Source organism: Scaptodrosophila lebanonensis, unplaced genomic scaffold (assembly GCF_003285725.1).
Source record: "Scaptodrosophila lebanonensis strain 11010-0011.00,11010-0021.00 unplaced genomic scaffold, SlebRS2 tig00000092-arrow-pilon, whole genome shotgun sequence".
In the NCBI taxonomy this organism is placed as follows: domain Eukaryota; kingdom Metazoa; phylum Arthropoda; class Insecta; order Diptera; family Drosophilidae; genus Scaptodrosophila; species Scaptodrosophila lebanonensis.
In genome coordinates this window covers 2,253,829-2,278,724 of record NW_022060566.1, presented here as the reverse complement: position 1 = coordinate 2,278,724, position 24,896 = coordinate 2,253,829, and the positions used below count along the sequence as shown (strand labels likewise).

General features: G+C 42.1%; 3 protein-coding genes across 3 annotated transcripts; 2 read left to right on the top strand and 1 right to left on the bottom strand.

The window, feature by feature from the left end:
* The first annotated feature begins 1,339 nt into the window (after window positions 1–1,339).
* On the top strand, window positions 1,340–11,364 carry LOC115627374 (hormone receptor 4). The gene is made up of 8 exons (XM_030523026.1): window positions 1,340–1,355; window positions 6,138–8,883; window positions 9,119–9,267; window positions 9,344–9,858; window positions 9,964–10,487; window positions 10,605–10,900; window positions 11,003–11,121; window positions 11,205–11,364. The coding sequence occupies exons 1-8, from the start codon at window positions 1,343–1,345 to the stop codon at window positions 11,283–11,285; spliced, it is 4,443 nt and encodes a 1,480-aa protein (XP_030378886.1). The 5' UTR covers window positions 1,340–1,342; the 3' UTR covers window positions 11,286–11,364.
* Window positions 11,365–21,749: 10,385 nt separating this feature from the next.
* Window positions 21,750–22,737, top strand: LOC115627322. Its single transcript, XM_030522965.1, has one exon. It carries the CDS (start codon window positions 21,807–21,809, stop codon window positions 22,425–22,427), a length of 621 nt encoding a protein of 206 aa, XP_030378825.1. The 5' UTR covers window positions 21,750–21,806; the 3' UTR covers window positions 22,428–22,737.
* Window positions 22,738–23,054: 317 nt separating this feature from the next.
* LOC115627345 (putative GPI-anchor transamidase) lies at window positions 23,055–24,638 on the bottom strand. The gene is made up of 6 exons (XM_030522992.1): window positions 24,470–24,638; window positions 23,906–24,417; window positions 23,739–23,856; window positions 23,566–23,676; window positions 23,343–23,503; window positions 23,055–23,281 (listed from the first exon to the last, which is right to left on the bottom strand). Exons 1-6 carry the CDS (start codon window positions 24,536–24,538, stop codon window positions 23,179–23,181), a joined length of 1,074 nt encoding a protein of 357 aa, XP_030378852.1. The 5' UTR covers window positions 24,539–24,638; the 3' UTR covers window positions 23,055–23,178.
* Between the last annotated feature and the right edge of the window lie 258 nt (window positions 24,639–24,896).

Here is a 24,896-nt window from a genome sequence, read left to right as displayed (position 1 = left end):
TCCAAAGCGGAAGTAAAAATGAACAAGAACAATTTATGAACGATCATCACCATCACCATCATCATCATCACCATCATCATTACCACCATCATGACAAGGCGGCAGAAGCAGCCGCCGCTGCCGCCGCCGCCGCCTCATCTTCATCATCACCTTCTGCATTTGGCAACGAAGCCAACAACTCCAGCGATGCTAATAATGATGTTGTTGTTGTTAACTCTTTGGCGGCAACAAATAATGCGCATAGAGAGCCAACTGGGGATGAGCATGATGAGCATAGAGAAGATGATCTTCAACAACAACAACAACAACAACAACTGCAACATCAAACTGATGACTTCCTTATAAAGGCGCCCAAAGCAGCAACAACAACAACAGGAACAACCAACACCACAGTTGCAACAACAGCCACCCCAGCAGCGGCAACAGCGGCGGCAACAACAACCACAATACAAAATGCTTGCAGCCAAAAGTGTAACAAATGCAACAGCAACAACAACAATAACATACATTACAACAATTATAATAATTATTATAAGAAAAAGTCACGTATGCCGCCCATTTGCCGTTAGTATTTTTTTTTTTGTTCTTCATATATCGCTCTAATCATACCACAAACACACACACCCACACACAACCACAAGCGCACACCCCAGCTCTGCTACTTCTACCCCTTTCTTCTTCCCATAACCGATAATTATAATAATGATAATAATAATAATAAGTAAAATGAAAAGGCATATCGTTTATAAACCCGAACCCCCCGAATCCATCCGATAACCGTAAAAGAACATTGAACTTTGACTCAGAACTGCATCGCAACAAATTTATGGTTTAAAGAAATCGTTATCGTTATCGCTATCGCTACTTCGTCCTGTTTCTCGCTCCTTAACGATAACGATTTCCACAAATTGAAACAACAAATAATTGGCTAACACACACGATCCTACACACACACACACACACAGCTCAAGAAATTTGAAAAAAGAAAAAAACAGCACCACTTCTGACCAGAAAAGAGAAAGCAAACCAAAAAGAAAACATTCAAATCCAATTGGCAAATTCAAGTTGGCACCGAACCTAGCGTTGTTGCCCAACACTGAACAGAGTGAGTTTGAATCATTTAGCGGGCGTCGCCTCAAAAATGCGGCGTCGGCCGCTTAAGACGACCACGCCAACATAAATGCTTCAAAATCGCCGGACAACAACAACAGCAACAATATCAATGTCCTTGCTTGATACAAACAAACAACAACAACAACAAAAACAGCAACAACAACAACACAACCGGCATCAAAATTATTGCGATACCTTTACAACAAATTTGAAAATCGACAACAAAATTATGACATCCATAGGTAAATTCTTACATATCCCATATACGCTCCGATTTAACCCTAAAATACTTACTACTAATCCCCAGAAAAACAGCAACCTTCTATATAAACTACTTATAAACCGCATAATGAAACCCAACAGCTCTGCTGATTACCGATTAATCAATCAATTGAACGTTTATAACTTCTCTCCTAGTCGTACTCGTATGTCTCTGATTTTCAGCTTTTCTTTCTGTTTAAAATTGGACTTGGATACACCCATGAACAAAATATTAGATACCACTAGTCTACTTGTAGTTTCACCCTCTTCACACTTTATTTGAGTGTTTAGGGCAACATTATTTATGTATTTCTTTCATCTTTTCATCAGGTATTTATAAACAAAACTGTTAGCTGCTGCTAGGCAGTAGATAGAAATTTTAAAATCCTCAATCTGTTCATATTTAAGGACACATTGATAATGGGTTTATTTGATATTTTTACCGAGCTGTTTTGAAACGAAAATCCCAATGATTTTTCAAAAGATTTTTAAAGATAGCTGCTGCTAGGAAATCGGAAGAAATTTCGATCCAAACTACAAGTATAAGCCTTCATTGTTTTTTCTTAATCTTAATCATGAATTTAAAAAACATTTAAAATTTATAAAGTCTTTTTGGACACAGCCTATATTAAAAGATCTTTTTGATCAGTGGATAATGAACTTCTAACACCAATAAATTTTTTGTGGTTTGTTTCGATTCAAAGTTTAGTTTTGTCAGCACTTTTCAGTTGAGAAGTGTAGAGTTTCTGAGAGTTTAAGTTGTTTTGGAAATATATTTGAGTAATCGTTTCTTATAACTTGTTCGACCATAATTGCCAGAAATTTCGTGTCGAATTAATATTGAGTTAGCATTGAGAATTTTCTTTATGGAATTAATAGGCCAGTTACAAGATTCATATTTTCACGCTGAACACATAGTTAAATGAATACCTTTTAATACAAAGCTGATAGTATTTAGCATTATAATGCCACTGAAAATTGAAAAGCTAGAAATTTTACGCTATATATTTTTGAAATTCAAATTATTCAGCTTAAGCTCATCGGCTTTAAATATTTATTGTATCGATATATTGAAATATTGATATAAATCTTTTGCCTAAAAATTTGGATTAATAATATGAATACTTTCTAATATTTTCCAAATGATATTTTTTAACTTTGCTGTCAAATTTTAATTTGACTGAGCAATAAATAAATGAAACGCGAAATTAAATATTATTTGGCATTGCACTGAATTAGTTAATTAGTCGTAAATATGAAGCTTTTGATTTTTCTTGAAAATAAATTAAATATTAAAATACTAAAATAAATATATTAATATTTATGTTGAAAAATTCATGAGCTTTAATGTTACTATATATTTTTGGAACTAACGAAAAGATATGTTTAAGCAATGCTTGTATTTCAATCGATTTTAGTGCAGTGCTTTTGTTTCTAAAATTAATTGGCTTTATATTTTTATAGATAAAATAATATTACTATTTTCCGCTAACTAAATTAGTATGCGAGTTGAATATTTAAAAGAAGTATTCCTTGTCCTCCTCAAATATTGAGTATAATTAACATAAGCTGTGGCTTTTGTGTTTACAAATTTCCTTAATTTAAAATTTTCAATATTTACGAATTGATATTTGAATGCATTCTTTTTGAGGTCGATTTTATTGAATTTATAAAATTGTTATTTGCTTAAAGTAATTGACAAATTTAATGTTAGTCGTATATAGCATTTGAAGGTAATATCTCCTTTTTGGGTTGCATTTCTACTATTTTGTTCACGGGTGTACAATAAGTGTGTATGTATTTGCTTTGCCGCTGCCCATGGGTCGTATGAGTAATGGAGATGTGGGAGTTTAAGGGGAAAGCACATTGGGTAGGGCGCGCGATCGTGTGGCAGCCGCAGATAGTGATAGTGTTTTGAAGTTATTGTGCAGGTATCTACTTGTATGTACATACCTACCTGTATACAAACACATATACACATTCACATATTTATAGCCATAGCTGGCATTTAAGACACATGGAAACACACCACACGCACAAACAAATATACATACATAAGTATGTGCTCGTACATATAGCGTGCGTTCGTGTGTGATGTTTGTTCACGCGCTTGCGTATACATATATTTATTGTTTAGAATAATCTTGCGCTTGATAATGAAAATGGGTCAAATTTTATAAATACACACACAAGCGACATTGCCGCCGCCGCCGCCGCCGCCACCGCCACCTCGCCTCTGCCTCTGTCTGCGCAGCGTCATCAAGAGCGTCAGCAGAGTCGGCGCTGGCGACAGCGGCGGCGCCATGCGTGTGGAGATGCGTAGAGATCGAGATCGAGCAATAGATAAAGCAAATGTTCGACTGCGAGCAACGGGCATTCAGTGGGCACTGAGCCAAACAGCGACAGAAAGAGAGAGAGAGAGTGAGGGAGAGAGTGCAAGAGAGCGAATGCATTCAGGCCAACGACCAACGCATTGACCGGGAGACTGCGTCAAATGGAGTGAGAGCTGACAATGAGATTGTGTTTCAATGCTCAAAAGCTCAGTTAGCTTGATCTTGCTTTTACTTTTACTCTCTCGCTCTCGCTCTCGCTCTCACTCGCTGCACCTGCGCCTGTGCCATTGCCTAAGCCTTGTGACTCAGCGATGGCCCCCGAAAATATAAAATATGTGTGCGCTCTGAGTGTCGTAAGTGACATCCACGTCAGTGGCTATATTGTATGTGTGTGTGTGTGTGTGGTCCTGTTCTCAATCAGAAGCTGATTTTCGTAATACCAGCGCTTTTTTGAGTAATTCTAGTGCAAGTTACTGATGATACTTAGTTTTGTGAAATAAATGATACAGACTTTGTTTTCGATAGGAATTTATTTGAATTGAAATTAAATACAAAATTTGGCAGTTTTGGGAACCAAATCGACACACAAATACATACAAGTATATGACATTTATTCCGGTTAAGATCGGAAACTGAAACTAAGCTGAACTGAAGTGTTTTACGATATCTGTTTAACACTGTTTGTGAGCTTGAAGTGTATAGATACTTAACCGAAATCGATCAGCATTGCAAACATTTTCTGTTGTTTTCGAAAACGTAAGGGTTCCTCTTCATTATAAAACCCTATTTTAAAGTTATATTCGTGACTTACACCAATATGCATAGGTAACAATGTCTGTCTGTTTCAATCAGTAATATAAACCTAATTCTGTTTTTACACGGTAGATTGATTCCAGAAAAAGTCTTAGTATTTGAAAAGTAAAGCAAAAATAATACCGCTTACAAGAATATTTAGAACAATATGTCAGGACATACTTGAATCAAAAATAATTACTGTATAGAGTCTGTTGTACGTCCTTCTTTTTTTCGGCTCCATATAGTACATAGTATATTTCCATTCAGAGAACAAGTACTTATATCTGGGCAGAATACAACAGCAAGTTTTACTTCTGGAAATCAGAAAAGATAGATCGGCTGCTTAACAAATAATAAGCTCTAACTCAACTTTTTAAATGGCATTTTTCAATACAAAAGCGTATAATGTCCCAACCAGAAACTGATCGATATTAGATTTTACTTTGATTACGATATCAATATGAATAAAAGTAAATATTAATCCATGATCTATTGCAAATCAGATGAAATTTCGGAAAGGTTTCATTCCATGTCTGAAGAAGTTGTTTTAGTAAGGATATACATATATATATATTAATTGGAAATAAGAACTTATATTGAGTTTTCCATTTTTCTAATTATCCAAATAAATCCCTATACCTACTGATCCTGACCAATTGGAATAATTATTGAACGTATTTGACAGTTGCAGAATATAATGTGATCTAAAAACCTTAGAAATACATATTTTGTAATTAAATTGACTGCTTCTGACTGTTTTAAAGATCCTATACCAGCAGTATAAAATAATAAAGTTTTATACAGTTTGAAATATACTAGTTAAGAGTCTTTATGGCATGCTTACTATATTGTTTCTAGCTGATAGAGTTCAAAAGCTATTGGTGTTCATACAGTCGAACAGACTACTTATAAAGTGGCGTCCACCACGCCTGCTTCTGCCTGTTACAACCTTTCCGACTGCTTGGCTTACCGTTTCACCTCACCCTCCCGTGATAAGGGTACAGAACAGGCCATATTTGTATTACCTTCTTTCTGACTGAATGCGTCTAGTACTTATGTCACTTTCTTTTAGAGAACTACATTTCATCCTTTAAATGCAGCTGCGCCTTGAGGAAGTTTCTTCATAAACAGATACTATGATCCTGTTTAGTTTATGAAATGTCAGATCGTAGTACGATTATTATTTTTTGTGGTAACCTCTAGCGGCAGAGCGCCCCGCGACTAGCCGAACAAATTAGTCGGCCCGGTTCGAAGTCGCTGTCGCTGTCAGAGGTAACGTCGCAGCTAGAGATACGCGCCGGCTTGGTGCGGCGTCTAACCAGTTTCAGAGTCTGTGCAGAGGGGAAGTAAATGCAAATTTTGTTGTGTCGCGGTTTGTTTTGCGTTTTTTTTTTTATTTTTTCTTTTTTTGCGTGCTTTGAAAGCGACTGCTGAGCATACTTCCGCAAATGCGCGTAACTGGCGACTGATTCGCACGTTTGAGATCAGCATGCGTCTCGTAAAGGCCATATGCCAGTCTGGGGGGTAGACAGGGCGATAAGTCTAAGTCAAAGATAATGACGCATGCTCTAATATTTTGATATTTTATTTCTTTCTCTCTCCTTCCCTCTCTATGTCTATTCTTGGCTCCTTTAGGAATTATGACACTGAGCCGTGGCCCGTACAGCGAGCTCGATAAAATGAGCCTTTTTCAAGACCTCAAACTAAAACGGCGAAAAATTGATTCAAGATGCAGCAGTGACGGCGAATCCATTGCAGACACGTCGACCTCGTCGCCGGACCTCCTGGCGCCCATGTCCCCCAAGCTGTGCGACAGCGGCACCGCCCTCGCGCTGCCGATGACGACGCTGCCGCTGAGCAGCTCAACGTCGACAGTGGCAGCGACGGCAGCAACATCGGTTGCGCCCTCAACATCCACTGTGGCCCCATCTTCAACATCAGCAGCATCCGCATCGGCATCCACATCGGTGTCTGTGGCAGCGGCAGCGTCTTCATCCTCGTCGTCCTGCACAAGCAGCACCATAACGATAACAGCCACTACAAAACCGATAAATCAATGTTCCGCTGAGGCGAAGCAACAGACTGAAATTCACTGCTCGAGCAGTGCTGTGACTGCAGCGGCGGCCTCCTCGGTGATGTCACCGCCGCCAACGGAGCACGCCCGCACCACACCACCCATGGCCGAGGGCTCCAGTGGGGGTGGTGCGGAGCGACGTGAGGCGGGCTGTGGAGAGGCGCTCTCAACGCGTGCCACGCCCACACCACCACACAACAATGGCACCTCCAGCTCCAGTAACGGCAGCGGCAGCAGTCGTGCCTCGCCTGACTCCCTGGAGGAGAAACCGTCAACGACCACCGCCGCCACAACGACAGCGGTGGCGCTGACAAGCCGCCAGAACGATACACCCACGAACGGCATACTGTCCAGCAGTGGCAAAATCAATAGCGGTGGCAACAGCGGTGGCGGCGGCGGTGGCGGCGGAGGCAGTGGCAGCCTTAGTGTCATACGATCTGTGAAGGAGGAACGCATTCTGGCCTCGCCTACAAAGATGCTGGCTTATCATCAGCACCAACATGCCCAGCTCGCCCAGCTCGGCCAGCAGGCTAAGGTGGTTGGCTCGCAGTCACAACACCATGTGACGGTGCTGGTAACGCCGTCACGCATCAAGGCGGAGCCACCACCACCAGCCTCACCATCATCCTCGTCGTCTTCGACGGTGGGCACCAGCACGCAACCGCAGTCGCTGGCAACGGTGCCAACCTCTTCCGCAACATCGTCCTCATCGATCACCTCCTCACAGCAACACATCAGTCGTGCCAGTCCGCCCTCACCACAGTCCATGCAGCATCACGCTCACACGCACGGACATGGTCATGGGCATGGACACACGTTGCCACCACCGACCATCGTCACGACACATCATCTGCACCAACAGCTGACCCAACCGCTGACGCTGCGCAAGAACAGTCCGCCCACAGAGCTGCAACTGCCGCTGCCACAGCTCGGCCAGAGCTCCCAGCATCTGCTCAACCAATCCATGCAGCATCTGACGCAGCAGCAACAGCTCCACCTGCACCACCTGCTCGGTCAGCAGCAACAGCAGCAGCAGCAGCAGCAGTCGCCCCACCAGCAGCACCAACACTCGCCACACTCACTTATACGCGTCAAGAAGGAGCCAGCAGGTGGTGGACAGCTCCTGAATCATGGCGGTGGGGTGGTTGGCAATGGCGGTACCGGTAATAGCGGTGGTGCCACACAACGGCATCTATCACCACACCACCAGCAACAACAACAACAACAACAGCAGCAACAACAACAGCAGCAGCAGCAGCAACAACAGCAGCAAAGAGAGCAACGCGAGCGGGAACAGGAGCGGGGAGCTGCAAGCCAGTTGCCACCACAGGCGCTGGGCAACATGGCGCAGGCGCTGATGCATCCGGCATCGTTGCAGTCGTTACGCCACACCAATCGTGATGCTGCCATACTGTTTCGGGTAAAGAGTGAGGTGCAGCAGCAGGTGGCGGCGGCGGCTGCCTCCGGTCTGCCACATCTGATGCAGCCAAGTGCTGCGGCCGCTGCGGCGGCAGCCCAAAGAATGGTTTGCTTCTCGAATGCTCGCATTAACGGCGTCAAGCCGGAGGTTATTGGCGGACCACTCGGCAATTTGCGGCCGGGAGGTGGTGTCGCTCAGTGCCCATCGCCACATCCGTCGTCATCGTCCTCCTCATCACAGCTCTCCCCGCAGACGCCCTCGCAGACGCCGCCGCGCGGCACTCCCACGGTCATCATGGGCGAGAGCTGTGGCGTACGCACCATGGTCTGGGGCTACGAGCCGCCACCACCCTCGGCCACGGGCCCTTCTGGTGGCAGCTCTAGTGGTGGTGGTGGAGGCTCCCATCAAACGATGGGCGGCCAGCAACAGCAGCAGCAGACGTCGCCGGCGGCGCTGCTTCAGTCCCAGGGCCATCATTGTCCGCAATCATCGCATCAGTCGGCCTCGTCACCCTCTGCCGGATCCATTACGCCCACGCATACGCCGGGCCCTTCGCCGCAGAACAATGAAGAAGCCGCACAACTGTTGCTCTCCCTGGGGCAGACACGCATTCAGGACATTCGACCGCGACCCCATCAGTTCCGGACGCCGCACGCTCTTAACATGGAACGACTCTGGGCCGGTGACTATTCGCAGCTGCCGCCCGGCCAACTACAGGCACTGAATCTAAGCGCTCAACAGCAGTGGGGCAGCTCTAATTCTTCGGGTGGCAATCGCTCCCTGGACGCACAGCATGAGCCCACGGACGAGGACGATCAGCCGTTGGTGTGCATGATCTGCGAGGATAAAGCCACCGGACTGCATTACGGCATCATCACCTGCGAAGGGTAAGTCAGACTTAAAGATTCGTTCTGCTTAGTATTAGGAAGATTTACAATCTATAATTATCTAAGATGAGGCAGCACATTGAGGGCATGTCCTTCAGTTCACAGTTTATGCTTAATCTGGCTAATTTGTTATGTTTTATTTGGGAAGCCTGTAGTTTAGTGCTTCATGAGTTCTTCAGCTCTCCCCCTGGTCTACTTCTATCAGTTAATAAATCTACAATCTTTATTCCAATAGCTGCAAAGGCTTCTTTAAACGTACGGTGCAGAATCGGCGCGTCTACACTTGCGTGGCGGATGGCACCTGCGAGATAACCAAAGCACAGCGGAACCGTTGTCAGTATTGTCGATTTAAGAAATGCATTGAGCAGGGCATGGTTCTGCAAGGTCAGTATCCAGGAGATTTGTTCTCATCTTTTCAAGATTGTTTATTCCATTTTCTTCTTTGGCTTTTAACCGTCAGCTGTTCGTGAGGACCGTATGCCTGGTGGCCGCAACAGCGGTGCGGTTTACAACCTTTACAAGGTCAAGTATAAGAAGCACAAGAAGACGAATCAGAAGCAGCAGCAACAACAGCAACAGCAGCAACAACAACAGCAGCAAATGCACTCACCACACCATCACCATGGAGCACCACAAGGTCATAGTCATGGACACGGTCACCATCCGGCGCAGCTTTCGCCGCACCACCTGCTCTCGTCGCAGCAGCAGTTGGCTGTCGCAGTGGCTGCCGCCCAACACCAGCAATCGAAACTTCTTGGGCAGGCACAGGGCGGTCTAGGTGGCGGACCCATCGGCCAGGGTGACCTGAAGCCGATGTTCCTGGGGCCAGCGGTGCTCAAGGCGGAGCATCTGCAGGTACAGCCAATGCATTCGCCGCACCATGTTGGAGCGGGTCAGCAACAACAATCTATGCCTTCGCCGCACCACACACTGCACGGCTCGCCACAGGGCCCGCCCAGTGGCAATGGGGGTGGGGCACACCATCAGCTGTCCGGCTCCCAGCAACAGCAGCATCAGCACCAGCAGCACCAGGGGCAGGGCCAGCAGCACCATAACCATCACCACCATGTGGGTATGCAGCAGCAGACAACGGTGGGTGGGGGTGCGCCCACGCCTACGAGTGCTCAGCCGGCGCTACCCTCGCATTTAGTTAACGGAACTATTTTGAAGACTGCTCTGACCAATCCCAGCGAGATTGTGCATCTGCGCCACAGGCTAGACTCTGCGGTAAGCTCGTCAAAGGATCGTCAGATCTCGTACGAGCACGCGCTAGCGATGATCCAGACGCTGATCGACTGCGATGCCATGGAGGACATTGCTACGCTGCCGCATTTCTCCGAGTTCCTCGAGGACAAGTCTGAGATAAGCGAGAAACTGTGCAACATTGGTGATTCCATTGTTCACAAGCTAGTCTCGTGGACCAAGAAGTTGCCCTTCTATCTAGAGATACCCGTCGAAATCCATACCAAGCTCTTGACGGATAAATGGCACGAGATTCTGATACTGACTACGGCCGCCTACCAGGCCCTGCACGGCAAGCGGTCCTCGAGTGGCACTGGTGCCTCTTCAGGGGCCAGCGCTACTGCCTCCACCACCACACCCACGTCCGCAACATCTGGCAGCACGCAAGTCGTGATGCCATCGCCTGGCTCGAACACACCCAACCATCACCATCATCAGCATCAACACCAGCATCAGAATCAGCACAACAACCATGGCAGCCGGCATTCGTCGCCGTCCCGAACACCAACGCCGACGCCGCCGACCACACAATACACGCATGCCCAGCCACTGCACAAGGACGATCCGGAGTTCGTGAGTGAGGTGAACTCACACCTGAGCACACTACAAACCTGCCTGACGACGCTGATGGGCCAGCCCATTGCCATGGAGCAGCTGAAGCTTGATGTGGGCCACATGGTTGACAAGATGACACAAATCACGATCATGTTCCGACGCATTAAGCTCAAGATGGAGGAGTATGTCTGCCTCAAGGTCTATATCCTGCTAAATAAAGGTACGTAGCGAGCTTGTCAGTCCCTTGCTGCCCCGAGAGAATTGCTTTTTATGTTCAATTTAAACCCATTTCCCGGTACCCAATGCCAACGCACATCAGCAGAAGTGGAGTTGGAGAGCATACAGGAGCGTTACATTCAAGTGCTGCGCTCATATCTGCAGAACTCATCACCACAAAATCCACAGGCGCGTCTCACCGAGCTACTCTCCCACATACCCGAGGTAAGGAGTGAAGTCTTTAATATAAATCGTTCATTATTGATTAATAATGATCCCCCCCCCCCCCCCTTCTTCCCAAATTGTAGATACAAGCGGCCGCCAGTTTGCTATTGGAAAGCAAAATGTTTTACGTTCCCTTTGTCCTCAACTCGGCGAGCATAAGGTAGCAATTGCTTGAGCACGGCCTGCTACAAACCTCCAGCAACGGTCCACCCAAAGAACCCCAACAACAGCAGCAGCAGCAACAGCAGCAGCAGCAGCAACAACAACAGCAGTCAGCAGAAGGAGCTCCTCCACAATTCGAACAAGCAGTGAGACTCGCGCGCCTAAGCACCAACAAGGCTCAGCAGGAGTCGAGCGGCACTGAACGTGAAGCTCTGCTGCTCGACTTGCCGAAGATCAAAATAGAGATAGGAGCGACCAAGCCGGTTGTGTTGCCGTTACCATTACCGTTGCCTTTACCGTTGCAATTACCGCTATCCGCTGCCAGCACAACCACCGCCCCCGCGACCACATCTATACTGAAAACATCGTTGCTAACCGGCGCGGCAGCCACACTCGCCACCCTAACAGCGGCTGCTGAGCAGATCGCCCGTTCTGCTACCAACCACAGCAACAACAACAACAACAACAACAACTTGCCACTGCCATTCGCAACTATGGACACTGCCAAGCGATCGGCGATGCATTCAAACACTGCCACATCATCGAATGCCCCAGCAACAGCAACCGCCACAGCAACACTGTCAACAGCAATCAGCAACAACAGTTTAGAAGAGAGCAAAAGACTTGAATATCAGCAGCAGCAGCAGCAGCAACAACAACAACAACAATATACTTCAATACTGCAAACGGTTTTATTGTCACAACGGCCAACGGCTGCCACAAAAACGACGGCAGCAACAGCAGCAGCAACATCGACGACAACGGCAACATGCAGTGTCTTGACGGCAGCAACAACACCGTCCACATCGCCAACGACGGCGCAGGTGCTTAAGACGGCGGTGACATTGGCCAGCCTGAGCGAAATCGCAGCCGCACGCCAGCGACAGCAGCAGCAGCAGCAACAACAGCAGCAGCAGCAACAACAACTGCTGGTGCTGCAGCAGCAACAAAAACAGCTTAAGCTATGCAGAAGGATTATTAATATAAGCAACAACAACAGCAACAACAACACTGCCACAACCACTGCCAAGGCGACAGCAATAGCAACAGGAGCAGCAGCAACAATTGCAACAAAAGCAGAGGCGATGTGCAATATCAGCGATAAGTTGTATATAAGTCAAACGGTGAACGGTAAGCCAATGAAATAATTGCACAAGCAAATGATTATTTCAAAGTATATACATATATACATATACATATATATATATATTAAATGTTGCCAGCAGCGACAGCAGTTATAACAAATGGTGGCAGCAACAACAACAACAGCAGCAGCAGCAGCAGCGGCAACAGCCATCAGCAGCAGCAAATGCGAGCAGCTGAGAGAAGCAAAACAACGCAAACCATAGCCACGGCAACGATACACACACAGACTGATGAGCTATTGGTTGCAACAACAACAACAGCAGCAATAAACATGCCCACATTTTCATTAACAACGCGCGCAGCAATGCAACAATGGACTGCCGTGTCGACGACGACAACAACAACAACAACAACAACGACGACGACGACACAAACAACACAAACAACACAACAAGCAAACAAAACACAACAGCCAGCACAACCACCACAACCACCACAAGCACAACCACAACCACAATCAACAATAGCACAACCACAGCCACCACAAATAGCCGCCGCTCTGTCCATGTCCGTAAACACCGCCGCCGCCGCAGCCGCAGCAGCAGCCGTAATGAACGGCAACAGCCGCCCGGCAACGCTCACAGCTAATGCAACAACCACAGCAACCACAACAACCACCACAGCCACAGCCACACGCACGCCTGCGACCTCAGCTTCTGTTACTGTAGTTGTGTTCAAAACAATGTTACCTGATGACTGAATTATTTTAGAGACGTAAAGCATGTTTTATTATTTTTATTTGAAACACTATTATTATTATCATCATTATTATTATTATTATTATTATTATTATTATTATTACATACATAATGTACCACGTACCATGTATTTTAATATATATATATATATATACATATATATATGTATACATTTTTTTTTTATTGTAATTGTCTAACTGTTGGATTTTGTAGGTTTAGTTTTTAAATCCTGAACAAGCACAGCCACTAGCCACTAGCCATTACACTAAACCACACACACACACACACACACACACACACTTACAAACACACTCACGCATATATATATATATATATAGAGTATATTTAGTCGATAAGTACATACGAGTATACATATGTATTCACTGCTGTTTAACTGCTTTTGTGTTATGGAAAGTGTGTGTTGTTTGTTTGTTTGTTTGTTTGTCTTCAACTTTCGATTTGTAATTTTTTTTTTTTCAATTACAATGTGTGTGTCGAGTTCGCGCCTAAGCTAAACATTTTAAAACGAGCAAACATTATATACAAAATACAATACCTAAGCTAAGTGTTAACATATACATACATACATACATGCATACATGCATGCACACACACACACACACACACGTATATACATGGGTGTGTTTGTGTGTGTGTGTGTGTTGTGTGAAGTCTACGTAGCCAGCTATAGAGATGCGACGACGCATGCAGCAGAATATTTTTTTTTTACAAACATATATATATATATATATAACAAGCATATACACCTAGAATAAACAATTATATATAGAGATATATATATAAAATGAATGAAAGCAAAGAAAATCAACCACATAAAGTATAAAATAGTTTATTATTATTATTAAAATTATATTATGCTAGTTTGTTAGGCAATTAGTATTTTAAGGCAACAACATAGTAGGAAATTTACAATTAGAAACTGTTGCTGCGCAGCCATAGCTGTTGCTGCCAACGCCACCACCACTAGCAGCACCACCAACACCACAACAACAACCACAACAACAACCACTGGCAGTGGTTGGTGGCTGTAGTGGCAACAGTTATCGCTGTGGCAAGTTAATCAAAGTGAATGCAAATTGGGCGAAGAAGCGAACGACGAAATAAAATGTTGTGTGGAATTCTTCTTCTTTAAATTATCACAATGGCATATTATGTAAACTTAGTTTAAAATATTTACTAAACGCTAGTAAAGCAACATGTTACATACTATATATACTTACACACACACACACACATACAACAAACACACACACATAAACACACGCAAACGACAAAAAAAAAAAAGCAAAAACAAAAGTTGAAATTGAAAACATACAAAGCGCCTTGATCTTCAGCAACATACTGCTCAGCAACAGCAACCCTTTCATCCGCAACATACCGCTCAGCAACAACACCATTTTCATCAGGTACATCAACCGCTCATCAACAGCAACTTCATTAGCAACAGCTACATCCTACTCAGCAACATGTATTCGCCTCATCATCAACATGCTCATCAATTCTGCATTGCAACATGTTTCGCATTATGTATTTATGTATTGTATTGTATTGTATGTGTGCATATCTATATGTTTGTATGTTATATTATATATCCTATATATAGCAACTACTTAAAAAGCTAAATCCAACCCTCCCTCCCCCCCTCCCCCATTCCTTAATCGTCGGCACAACCATTTACCGTTGTACTGGGCGCGGCTTATGGGCAGGCTAGCGCGCAAGCGAGCGAACCAACGACGTAAGCAATAGCAACATTTGCATAGCAACATCACCACCCACAGCAACAACAACTACAATATGTATACATGCATACAAACAGATGTAGAAACAAAGCTGCAATAACAAACACAACAACAACAACAACAAACACAAGAAACGAAGCAATGTCCAAAGGCTTAGCCAAATTTTTTAAAACCAAAACAAACAAACAAACAAAAAAAGAGAAAAACAAAAAACTAAGCAAATTTTTGTTTGCAAGAAGTTGCCTTAAACGAAAAACAACAAAAAAAATTTCTAAATATTTCACAGCAATGTTTCCAATGTTTGGGCGTTGCTTCGATTGCTGTACTTAGAGAACAGTGTACATATGTATGTTTGTCACATACCCTCACACACACACACACACACATACACACACACACACCAATAAAGAAACATATAAGAGTAAGTTACGCATACGTATAATTACAATTAACAATATATATACAAACAAATATATATATATACATACATACACCTAAATCTAATTATAATTATTCATATTTTTAATACACACACACACAATTACGCATTGTACACACACACACACATACATGAAGAGAAAACTTTTTTTTTTTGAGAACGTCGTCGTAATCGTAACCATAACCGTAACCGTAACCCTATCACTATACCACGCTATATATATACATATATAGTAGATATCGTCAACCCCGATATCGTCGTACTACGTTTATTGTAAATGTATTAATTTTTGTTGATTTTTTTGCTGTCTGTGTACTTTTAATTTCCTTTTTTTTTTGAACATTTTTAATAAATGTAATTCTTACAAATTTTATTTTATTTTCTCTATTATGTGATGTTCCTGAATGTTCCCACAGTATATAAAGTATATATATATACCTGTATATATACTTGTACTTTGAAATTCCCCAACGAATTCCGAACATGTGAGTTCGCCGATGAAGTTACCGCAATTGCTAAAAAGCGGAACTGTTATTACTGAAAAGCGGATTTCTAAAAAGCAGAACACAAGTACATACTATTCACATACGTTTCAAATTCGCAAAAACTGATTACTTTTGGTTAAAAGAATTGTTTCGGAGGCAAGATTTTAAGCCTTCAAAAGCTAAGAAGCTTTTGGAAACCTAGTGTAGATAAATTCACAAAACCTATAAGAATATGTCCATCAATATGGAGAAGCACTTTGCGGATGTTTCAGTATTTGAGAAAGTGATGAATGGAATGGATATGCTTCTAATTTGGAAAGCCCAAAATTTTGTGAAGCTCTGCAGAATGAAGAACTGTTCTCTGACGCGGGGAAACTAATTGCGGAACATTCATTAAAAAAAATATAATGATTCCATATTTGTTTCTGTCTTGGAGGAGAACCCATAACTTTTTCAAATAGTTTTATTCTCTGAAAATTACACTATTTGCGGATAATATGTGAGAGTTGCAAAATTGAGGAAAATGATGAAGGGGAATGTGCTTGGAGAGCACAATATTTGTTGAAGCCTAACTGAATGAGAATTGTAGTGCTTAACGATATATATGTGAGCGAAGAATGATTTCATATTTGTTTCTGAACTCATAACTCGTTTTGAAGCTCTAACTGAATCTAATATATTCTGTGATTTTTTAGAAAACTCTGTGCGAATTATACTTGTATGTGAGGAATTCATTATGTAGAAAAGCAATGATCTCATATTTCTGATTTGTGGAACTTAATATTGGACAAGAATGGTTCTCCGAAGTTATTTGCGGAGTATATAGCCCAACTATTTTTGAAGACCGTTTCTGAGTAGAATTATTTTTTCTAGGGACTGCTTGGCATTTGGATGGCATTTATTGGGGAGCAACATATTTTGCGATCGTACTTGGGAGGGTGCTAGGGATTATATGGAACTGTGATTACCGTTCGATCAACTGTACTTCTCTTCCCCGTTCCTCCTTCTCCCTCTCAATCTTAGCTGCATTTTTCTGCCCTATTCCTTCCTCTCTTATCAGCACTTTCTCTCTCTCTCACTCTCATCTGCACTTCCTTCAGCCGTTTATCTTTCTCCCAAATCCCACCTTATCAACCCGTTTGTTTTTTTTTTTTTTTTGACATATCGCCATCACCGAAGTTTCTCATTAAATCACACACAGACAGGCACACAAACACACGTACACACACACACATGCATGGTATTGTGCGTTGGCGAAGCAGTAATGTAAGCATATTAAATAAAACAGAGTATATACGTAGCTAAGAGAAATGAAAATGCAAAAGAAAATGCAAAAAAAAAACGATGAAAAGCAAGAGTCTGACATCAAATTGCCTTTAAATTCTTTTCGTGTTTTTCCGTAGCGAGATTTGTGTTTTTTTGTACCGGAAACTTGCACCACACACACACACATATACATATATGTATATGCATATATATACATATATATATATATATACAAGCACACATACTTACCCAATGGATGCGGGCTTATTGGATATCTAGAAAATACATACATGTATGTATATATGTATTTATGTATGTGTGTGTGTGTGAAGAGACATGGATGAGATGGAATTTTTGTAGAGAAGTGAAAACACAAACACATCTGGAAAGCAACAAACAAATAAAAACAAATTAAAATAAATAATAATGCTGATATTTAAAACGAAGATGAAAGAAGAGGGAAATACCCAAAAAAGAAGAGAGAATAGAAAGTCAAAATACAATATTTTTGCACAGAGTGTTATCGAATAAGTATTAGACATAATATGTAATTGTATCGTATTTACTGATGATATTGAAATTCAAAAGTTTGACTAACGAATGGTCGAACAGCCGACCCCAACTCTCAGCCAGATCCCCGACTAAGACACAGTCATCGAACCAATCAGACCACAACCACGGTGTGTGTATTGATGAAAAGGTGACGCACAAAGCGCTGCATTGTTAACTGCTGACGTCACATGCTATTCACTCAAGATTAATGATTATTGTCTGAATAGTTATAATGGGGACATGTTTTTCAATGGTAAGATTATGGCAGCACTTGCATCGAATAACTGTTAAGGACAAACAGGATAGTCCTGCATTTAGTTAACATTTCAGAGCTATCAAATTTTCCATAGCAGCTGTAATTGTTTGCTATTTGTATGCTCATAGACATACATGAAGGACATTAGTTTTGTAAACAAAACTTCATAATTGAAACTGAGAACATTTAAAAATTCACAAAAATTATTTCAAATGTATTATCTTTGATCATTTCAATTAGAATTGAGTGAAAATCGAAAATGAAAGAAATAAAAATTTTTAATTTGTATGCCCAGAATTAGGATGTTTCGTTAAACATGCAGTCTTTGATCGATCATTCCTCAGATATAGTAATCCGATGCAATGTGGCTTTTCACAACTGCCAGGTTTTTACTGATAGATAGTCCAACAAAACTGTGACGACAAGAGCAAAGAACTTGTGACGTAGTACAGACAGCAAGTCAGACAACTGAAGGCACCACCTGCACTCCTTCTTTCATGAATTACACACACACACACACATATATATACACACACTCTCTTTCTCCCATACATATATTCGGGCATTTTCGAAGGCGCATGCATTCTCAACACTCAAATGAAACATTTAAATAAAATAGAAAATGAGAAGATAAGAGACGTCTAACTCGCTGCCACAAACGCCCAGCTTGTGAGTCAGCACTTGCCGAACATAAATCTAACCATAGCGGTGGTCAAACAGACAAATTGTTTGCGCACAAAACGACCTTAATTTTGTAACGCATTTTTTCTAGACGCTTGTAACTCTTTGTAACACTCAAAACCCTGGGCATTGCTCATGAGACTCGAACAAATTTGTGTGCAAATTATTTACCCGTCTGACCATTTAATCGAGCAAAATGAGAAGTCTGCTAAAATGGAACGAATTTCTGCAAGAGAGCTCTTTCCCAAGTCAGTAGTATCGGAAAATAAGAACTTTTGTTAGAACAGATATATCGGGAATTCTCTTCCTTATTACACAATGGAGGTCAGAAAGCTACAGACGTTCTTGAACCCAAAAAAAAAAATACCTCTAGATGCTTCTAATTCGAATTTGGAATATATTTTTTATTCTAATGGCAGACGTTTGCAGTGCTGTGAACAAACATTTTTGAGAAAGATAATGTCGAGAGAAGCTTTAAAAAGATTCCTACACATTTAAGCAGATCTTTAGTTTGACAGATCTTTCAATCGCTGGCTGGGTGGTTTTCGGGAGCATCGTGGAATGTTTCTAGAACATTAGTTAGCTAATTTTGAAAGACATACTTACAAACATACATACAAGTACATGCATATATCTTTCACGGGAATCATCTGAAATGGAGCCCCCCCGTCTCAATTCCAATTTCAATCTCAGCCAACAAACAGTCTCAGTCACAATCTGAATCTGAATCTGAATCCCAGTCCCGTCCATGTCGTGCAGATAAGAAACGATTGTAGTCCAAGGTCCCACAACATCTGCATTGACGAGCCCCCCAAATAATGCCTACCATATATAGCTCGCACATACATACGAGTATATGCCAGAGGGGAAGTAAGTCGAGCCTATACATACATGCTATATACTACATTATAGATTATAGATATACATCTATGTATATACTGGTATCCAACTGTATGGCTATGTGTGCGACTATATATGGTGAGAAGAGAAGAACTTTTTATGGTGCTTAACTTGGAAATTCTAGAACTCGAATCATGGGACTGATGCAATGAATGAATGATAATGAAACACTCATACACACACACACACACACACAGAGACAGAGACAGACACATGGTATAGTCAGGAATCGGGGTTCTCTCACGTGACATATGTACATATAAGGATTTATGCACACAGAAGGGTTACGAACACACGCATTACGAACAACAAATGGGGTGGCAAGGAGAACGCTCTGTGGAGATACCCCCAGGAATAGATCGTAGCATGTACACCCCACATATGTAGGTAGCTATAGTACATATACTTGTAGTACTTGCATACACACAAACACACACACACACACACACACACACATACATACAAAACATGCATGAATGAATTAGCAAAGGAAAACAAAAAGAAAAGGAAAACAAAAACAAAAACAATAAACCAAAAAGGATATATAGATACTGTTTTTGTGAACTCGAATTCTATGCCGCCAGATGGGCGACCTTTTAATTGAGATAATTTTTTTTATATAAATATACATAAGTGTGTATGAATGTTAATTTTTTTTATATACAGATATATGAATATATATATATATATATAAATATGTATAATGTACCCAATTATTGTTTTCAAATCTCATATAAATGTTACTTGAGTGGATTAGTCAGCGTTTGCATTATGTAATGGAAATCGAAGGTACAGATACCAGACATGAATATAATTTTAAAAGAAATCGATGTAATTTATAATAACGGAAAGGACACGGAGAAGGAATAGAAGCAAATGAGAAGAAGCGGAAGCAGAGAAAGAACAAGAAAAACGTTTTCGAAGACGAAATGAAATGTTAGCAAATATATATAATAACTGATGCGAAAACGAACTAAGTCCCTTAATTGAGATTTTTAAAGCACGATTCGAGATCACACATCTAATCTAATGAATAACACATGTATTAATAATAATAATGAAATGATGTATTTACGAATAAAATTAACAATATCACATGGAAAACCAAACAACAAACATCTGTCTACTGTCAACTTCTTCAACATGAACAGATCACCAATCTGTTCTGATATTTTGCACAGTTTCTGATCAACTTAGAGCTCTTCAAAATATTTAATAAATCTATTTAATATTATGAATTCCTTATAAGTTTTATCTTATCTGAGATTATCTTAATATCACTACAAGTTCTCAAATCGTCTATCTGCCCAGACTCTTCAAAAATGATATTTAATAAAGATCTTCTGATCATCTCTAGAAGTTTCTCCACATGGTAATTCATCCGATATTAGACTCCCAGACTCTTCAAAAATGTTATTTAATGGAGATCTTCTGATCATCTCTAGAAGTTTCTCCCAATGGTAATTCATCCGAGATTAGACTCCCAGACTCTTCAAAAATTATATTTAATGGAGATCTTCTTATCATCTCTAGAAGTTTCTCCAAATGGTAATTCATCCGAGATTAGACTCCCAGACTCTTCAAAAATGTTATTTAATGGAGATCTTCTGATCATCTCTAGAAGTTTCTTCAAATGGTAATTCATCCGAGATTATGTAATAGCTACTACATATAACTAATTTTTTAACATGTAATGTTATCTTTCAACTGAGATTAGCCATAAGTTGTTAAAAACTGTACTTAATCTGAGATTCTCTACAAGTTCCTGAAACTTCTGCGATTTCTGCATTTCTACAAATATTTCTAGGACCTTCAGTTAAATCGAGGATAGCCTGATGGGCTTGACATGTAAAGATTTTCCAGCCCTGGAGATGAACACCACCTTCATCTTCCTGCGTCTTTCCCTCCCTACATTATTTGACGCCATGATATGCACCTCCTTTAGAGAGAACTAAAAAAACTACGACGGGATTTGAAGGCCTTAAAGATATGAATTGCCCATAAACCCAGAGTTCTACAAATTCAAAATATTTGTGGAAATTGTGGGATCGATGGTGTAAATTGTTCTCGCTGGATTCGGATTGGACAGTTTTTGAATGGTTTGAAGAGCTCTTCAGCGGGTAGACTGTCTGCCAGAAGGATCATTAAGGCGCTGTGGGACTATATATGTTTATATATGTAGAATATCCTTTCTGGTTTTGTAGGCTTTGGATTGTTTGTTAATTCAGAATCTATTTATATATAGCTGTGTATTGTTGTTTTGTTTTTGTAAATTGTTTCATAACTTTTTCCATTCTTGTACGGCAAACACTTTTTCGCACTTTCCACAAAGACGGCGAGATGTTCGGCTTCTCGCCAAAGTCCCAAATGGACAGCATGGTGTGTCCTTATTATAGCAAGGATGTGCTGGTTGGCAACTGGCGGGAGCGTCGCTACGTTATGGAGCAAGAAAGCAACGCCATTCTGCCGGGCCTGCACACGAACGAGAATTGCGAGCAACATCGCACCCTCAACCAGGACACGTACACGGATGCGGCCTTCAAGGGGGACGAGGTGAAGAGCCGGCACGATGAACGGCGCATGGAGTCCTTTCGCAACTGTTTTAAGAGCAGCGCCTCGCAGGTGGTTCTGCAGGATAGACCCGAAATGGGCAAAAATTATACGACCACCAATACTCTGTTCTTTGAGGTGCTGCCCAAGGACCGCCAGCAGTGGTGCCAGCAGGGCGCCGCTAAGAACAAAAAGGAGATCGAGCTCACTCGAGTCCCACAGTTCGACACCCTGCAGGGCTACGGAAACCTCACCAAGACCGGCTTCAATACCCGCAGATTTTGCAAATACGCACTCGATTCAGCAAATTGCCGCTACCAGACCACCTATTCGGCTTCCTACGATCCTGGCACGAAGTCGAAGCCGAAGGTCCCCTCTGAATTGCTAAAATATGAGGATCTCGTGTGCTGAGCCAAAACCAAAACCGAACCTTGCATTCCAAATCGTATAGTTTAGCGACTCCTTACAGAATTCTTTCAGCTAGGTTCATTGTCCTCCTCCAATATACTTATGTCCTTGCGCGTCTGGATGGCCCCTTCCCCCATCTCTAAAGCGAATATTAGATGCCAAACATATATGCCAGCATCAAATTTTTTGCATCTCATATGGCTTCAAAGATGGTGCAAGGAAAAGGCCCTAGTTGAACATCATTCTAAAAACATACATAAATTTATGGATATCTGAAGAATCAATAATAAAATCGTTCTCAATGCCCTCGAAATAGGCTTAGTTTCTGAAATTGAAATCGAACCCAAATAACAAAAAGTATGCAACGATTTCTTGTTGTTTTTTTAAGAATATATTATTGGATTGTACAATATATATACCGTCATTATTTACAAAAACTTCAAGAATAGAAGAAACTTAAGTTAGTTTAGACTTATTTAATTTATTATAATTTATGAAATGTGGATCCTCTTTTTATGCGCCGCTTCTTTAGCCGCCCCATTTACTGCGCAGCCTGCTAATCCTCAATTGCTCTTAACAAACAGTTTTTCTGTTCGAGTATAAAGCCACCTAAAGCCACCATCTTACAAATTCAAAACAAAAAGAAGAGTTTCCTTATTTATTAATTTGTTGAATCAACTAGAAGTAAGCGCGACTCGATCTCTGGTCAGAGCATTAAATAATGTAGCTTCTGAGCATGCAAATGGGAATGAACTTATTTGAAGAATTCAATGGGAAATTGTGACTCGATGATGACTTTAAAATCCTTTTTCCGCACACTCTCGGCCGCATCCACTTCCGCATCCAGGCAGAAATCCCTGCGAAAAGGAAGTATCATTAATGCAAAGGTTATGTATTGGGTGTGGCATCGGAACGTACTCCTCGTTGGCGAGCGTTACGTTGATGCGTTCGGTGGAGACGCGTGTGGGACGTATGGCGCCAAAGAAGTCTGTAATGGGCACCTTGTGAGGATCTCGTTGGTACAGATCCTTGCGAACTCCAACGGTTGAAATACAGACACGCTTCGGGCAGACTTGCAGCTGGGAGGAGCAAATTAATGGTAATGGAAGTGGATTTGGCTTTGCTAATTGAGGGCACTTACAAATTCGCCAATAGTGCGTTTGCTAAATGGCTGCACCTTTTCCAGGAACTCTAGAGCATAGTAAGTATAGCGATCAATCATATAGACGCCAATGGACGGATCTACGTGGTGCTGTAAAACGAAAGGAATGGGATGAATAAACACGCAGCTTGTAAAGCCAAATTGCGACATACTGAGAGCGAATCCTCGCCGACCAAACTGCTGGCAACTGCCAGGACATTGGGCGATGTGAACTTCTCATAGAGCGAAGCCGCCTGGCAGGTGTCCACCATAAAGAAGAGTTCGTTGTATCTGCAAAGAAATTGTTAAGAAAGCGTGGATGTGAAAATGATGGATGCACCTTTTCTTCTCCCACATCTGCTGTATGCCGTCGGCCAGCTCCTGGCTGGTGATCTCTTCAGAGTCCTGAAACTTCAGGAAACCATCACCGCCATGTCCCGTCAGATAAATGAGAACATTGCTGCCAGCATCGGACAAAAGCTTTTTGGAGCGCGCCGTACCGTTCTGGGTGCGTCCGGTGAGCAGACGCACAAAGTTCTCGACAGTGACCTCATAGCCGCGATAATCGACCTCCACATCGTCGCCATACACATTAATATGTTGATTGGCATTATTGTAGACCTGGCCTGGACGTGGATTACGGGCATTGCAGGCCATGTCGTCGGCTATCATCAGAATTATTTGGGAATCGGGTATGCCAAGACGCTTCACGGACCGATAAATCGACAGCACATTCGCCACATGCCGGTAATTAAACCAAAACCGCGACGCATCCACCAACACGGCCCAGTTATTTGTATGCGTCGATCTCTGTGCGGCATCGACATACGCCTCCGGCAGTATTGCTGTCTCCTGCAGGAATTATTGTCATTATTCAATTGACATACACCTAAAAGGTACTTACAGGTTTGCCCATGCAGCAGCTCACCAAAAAAAATGCAATGCATAGTAAAGATAACTCCTTTACTCGCATTCTAAATTAATGTTTTATTATCTTGCAAAGAAAGCGGCAATGACAGCTGTTTTGCTTAAATAGTTGCCAGGCGCTTGCAATGATAAGAACTCTGCTGTTTGACCATCTGGCAGCCTTGTATTCTCTACGGCGGTGTTGTAAAACGTTAAAACAATCATCAAGCAACATGTTGTTGCAGCAGCCTGCTGCACAAAAGAGAACACAAGCATACACAGAGAGAATGATTAATGGCGAAATTTTAAACATAATTTTCAGCAATTTAACGCACATTTGTCATCATTTTAAAAGCAAAAACATGGAATTCGTGTAAATGTCTACAAAGAGAATCCAAGTATTGCATGCGCAAAGCATTGCAAGT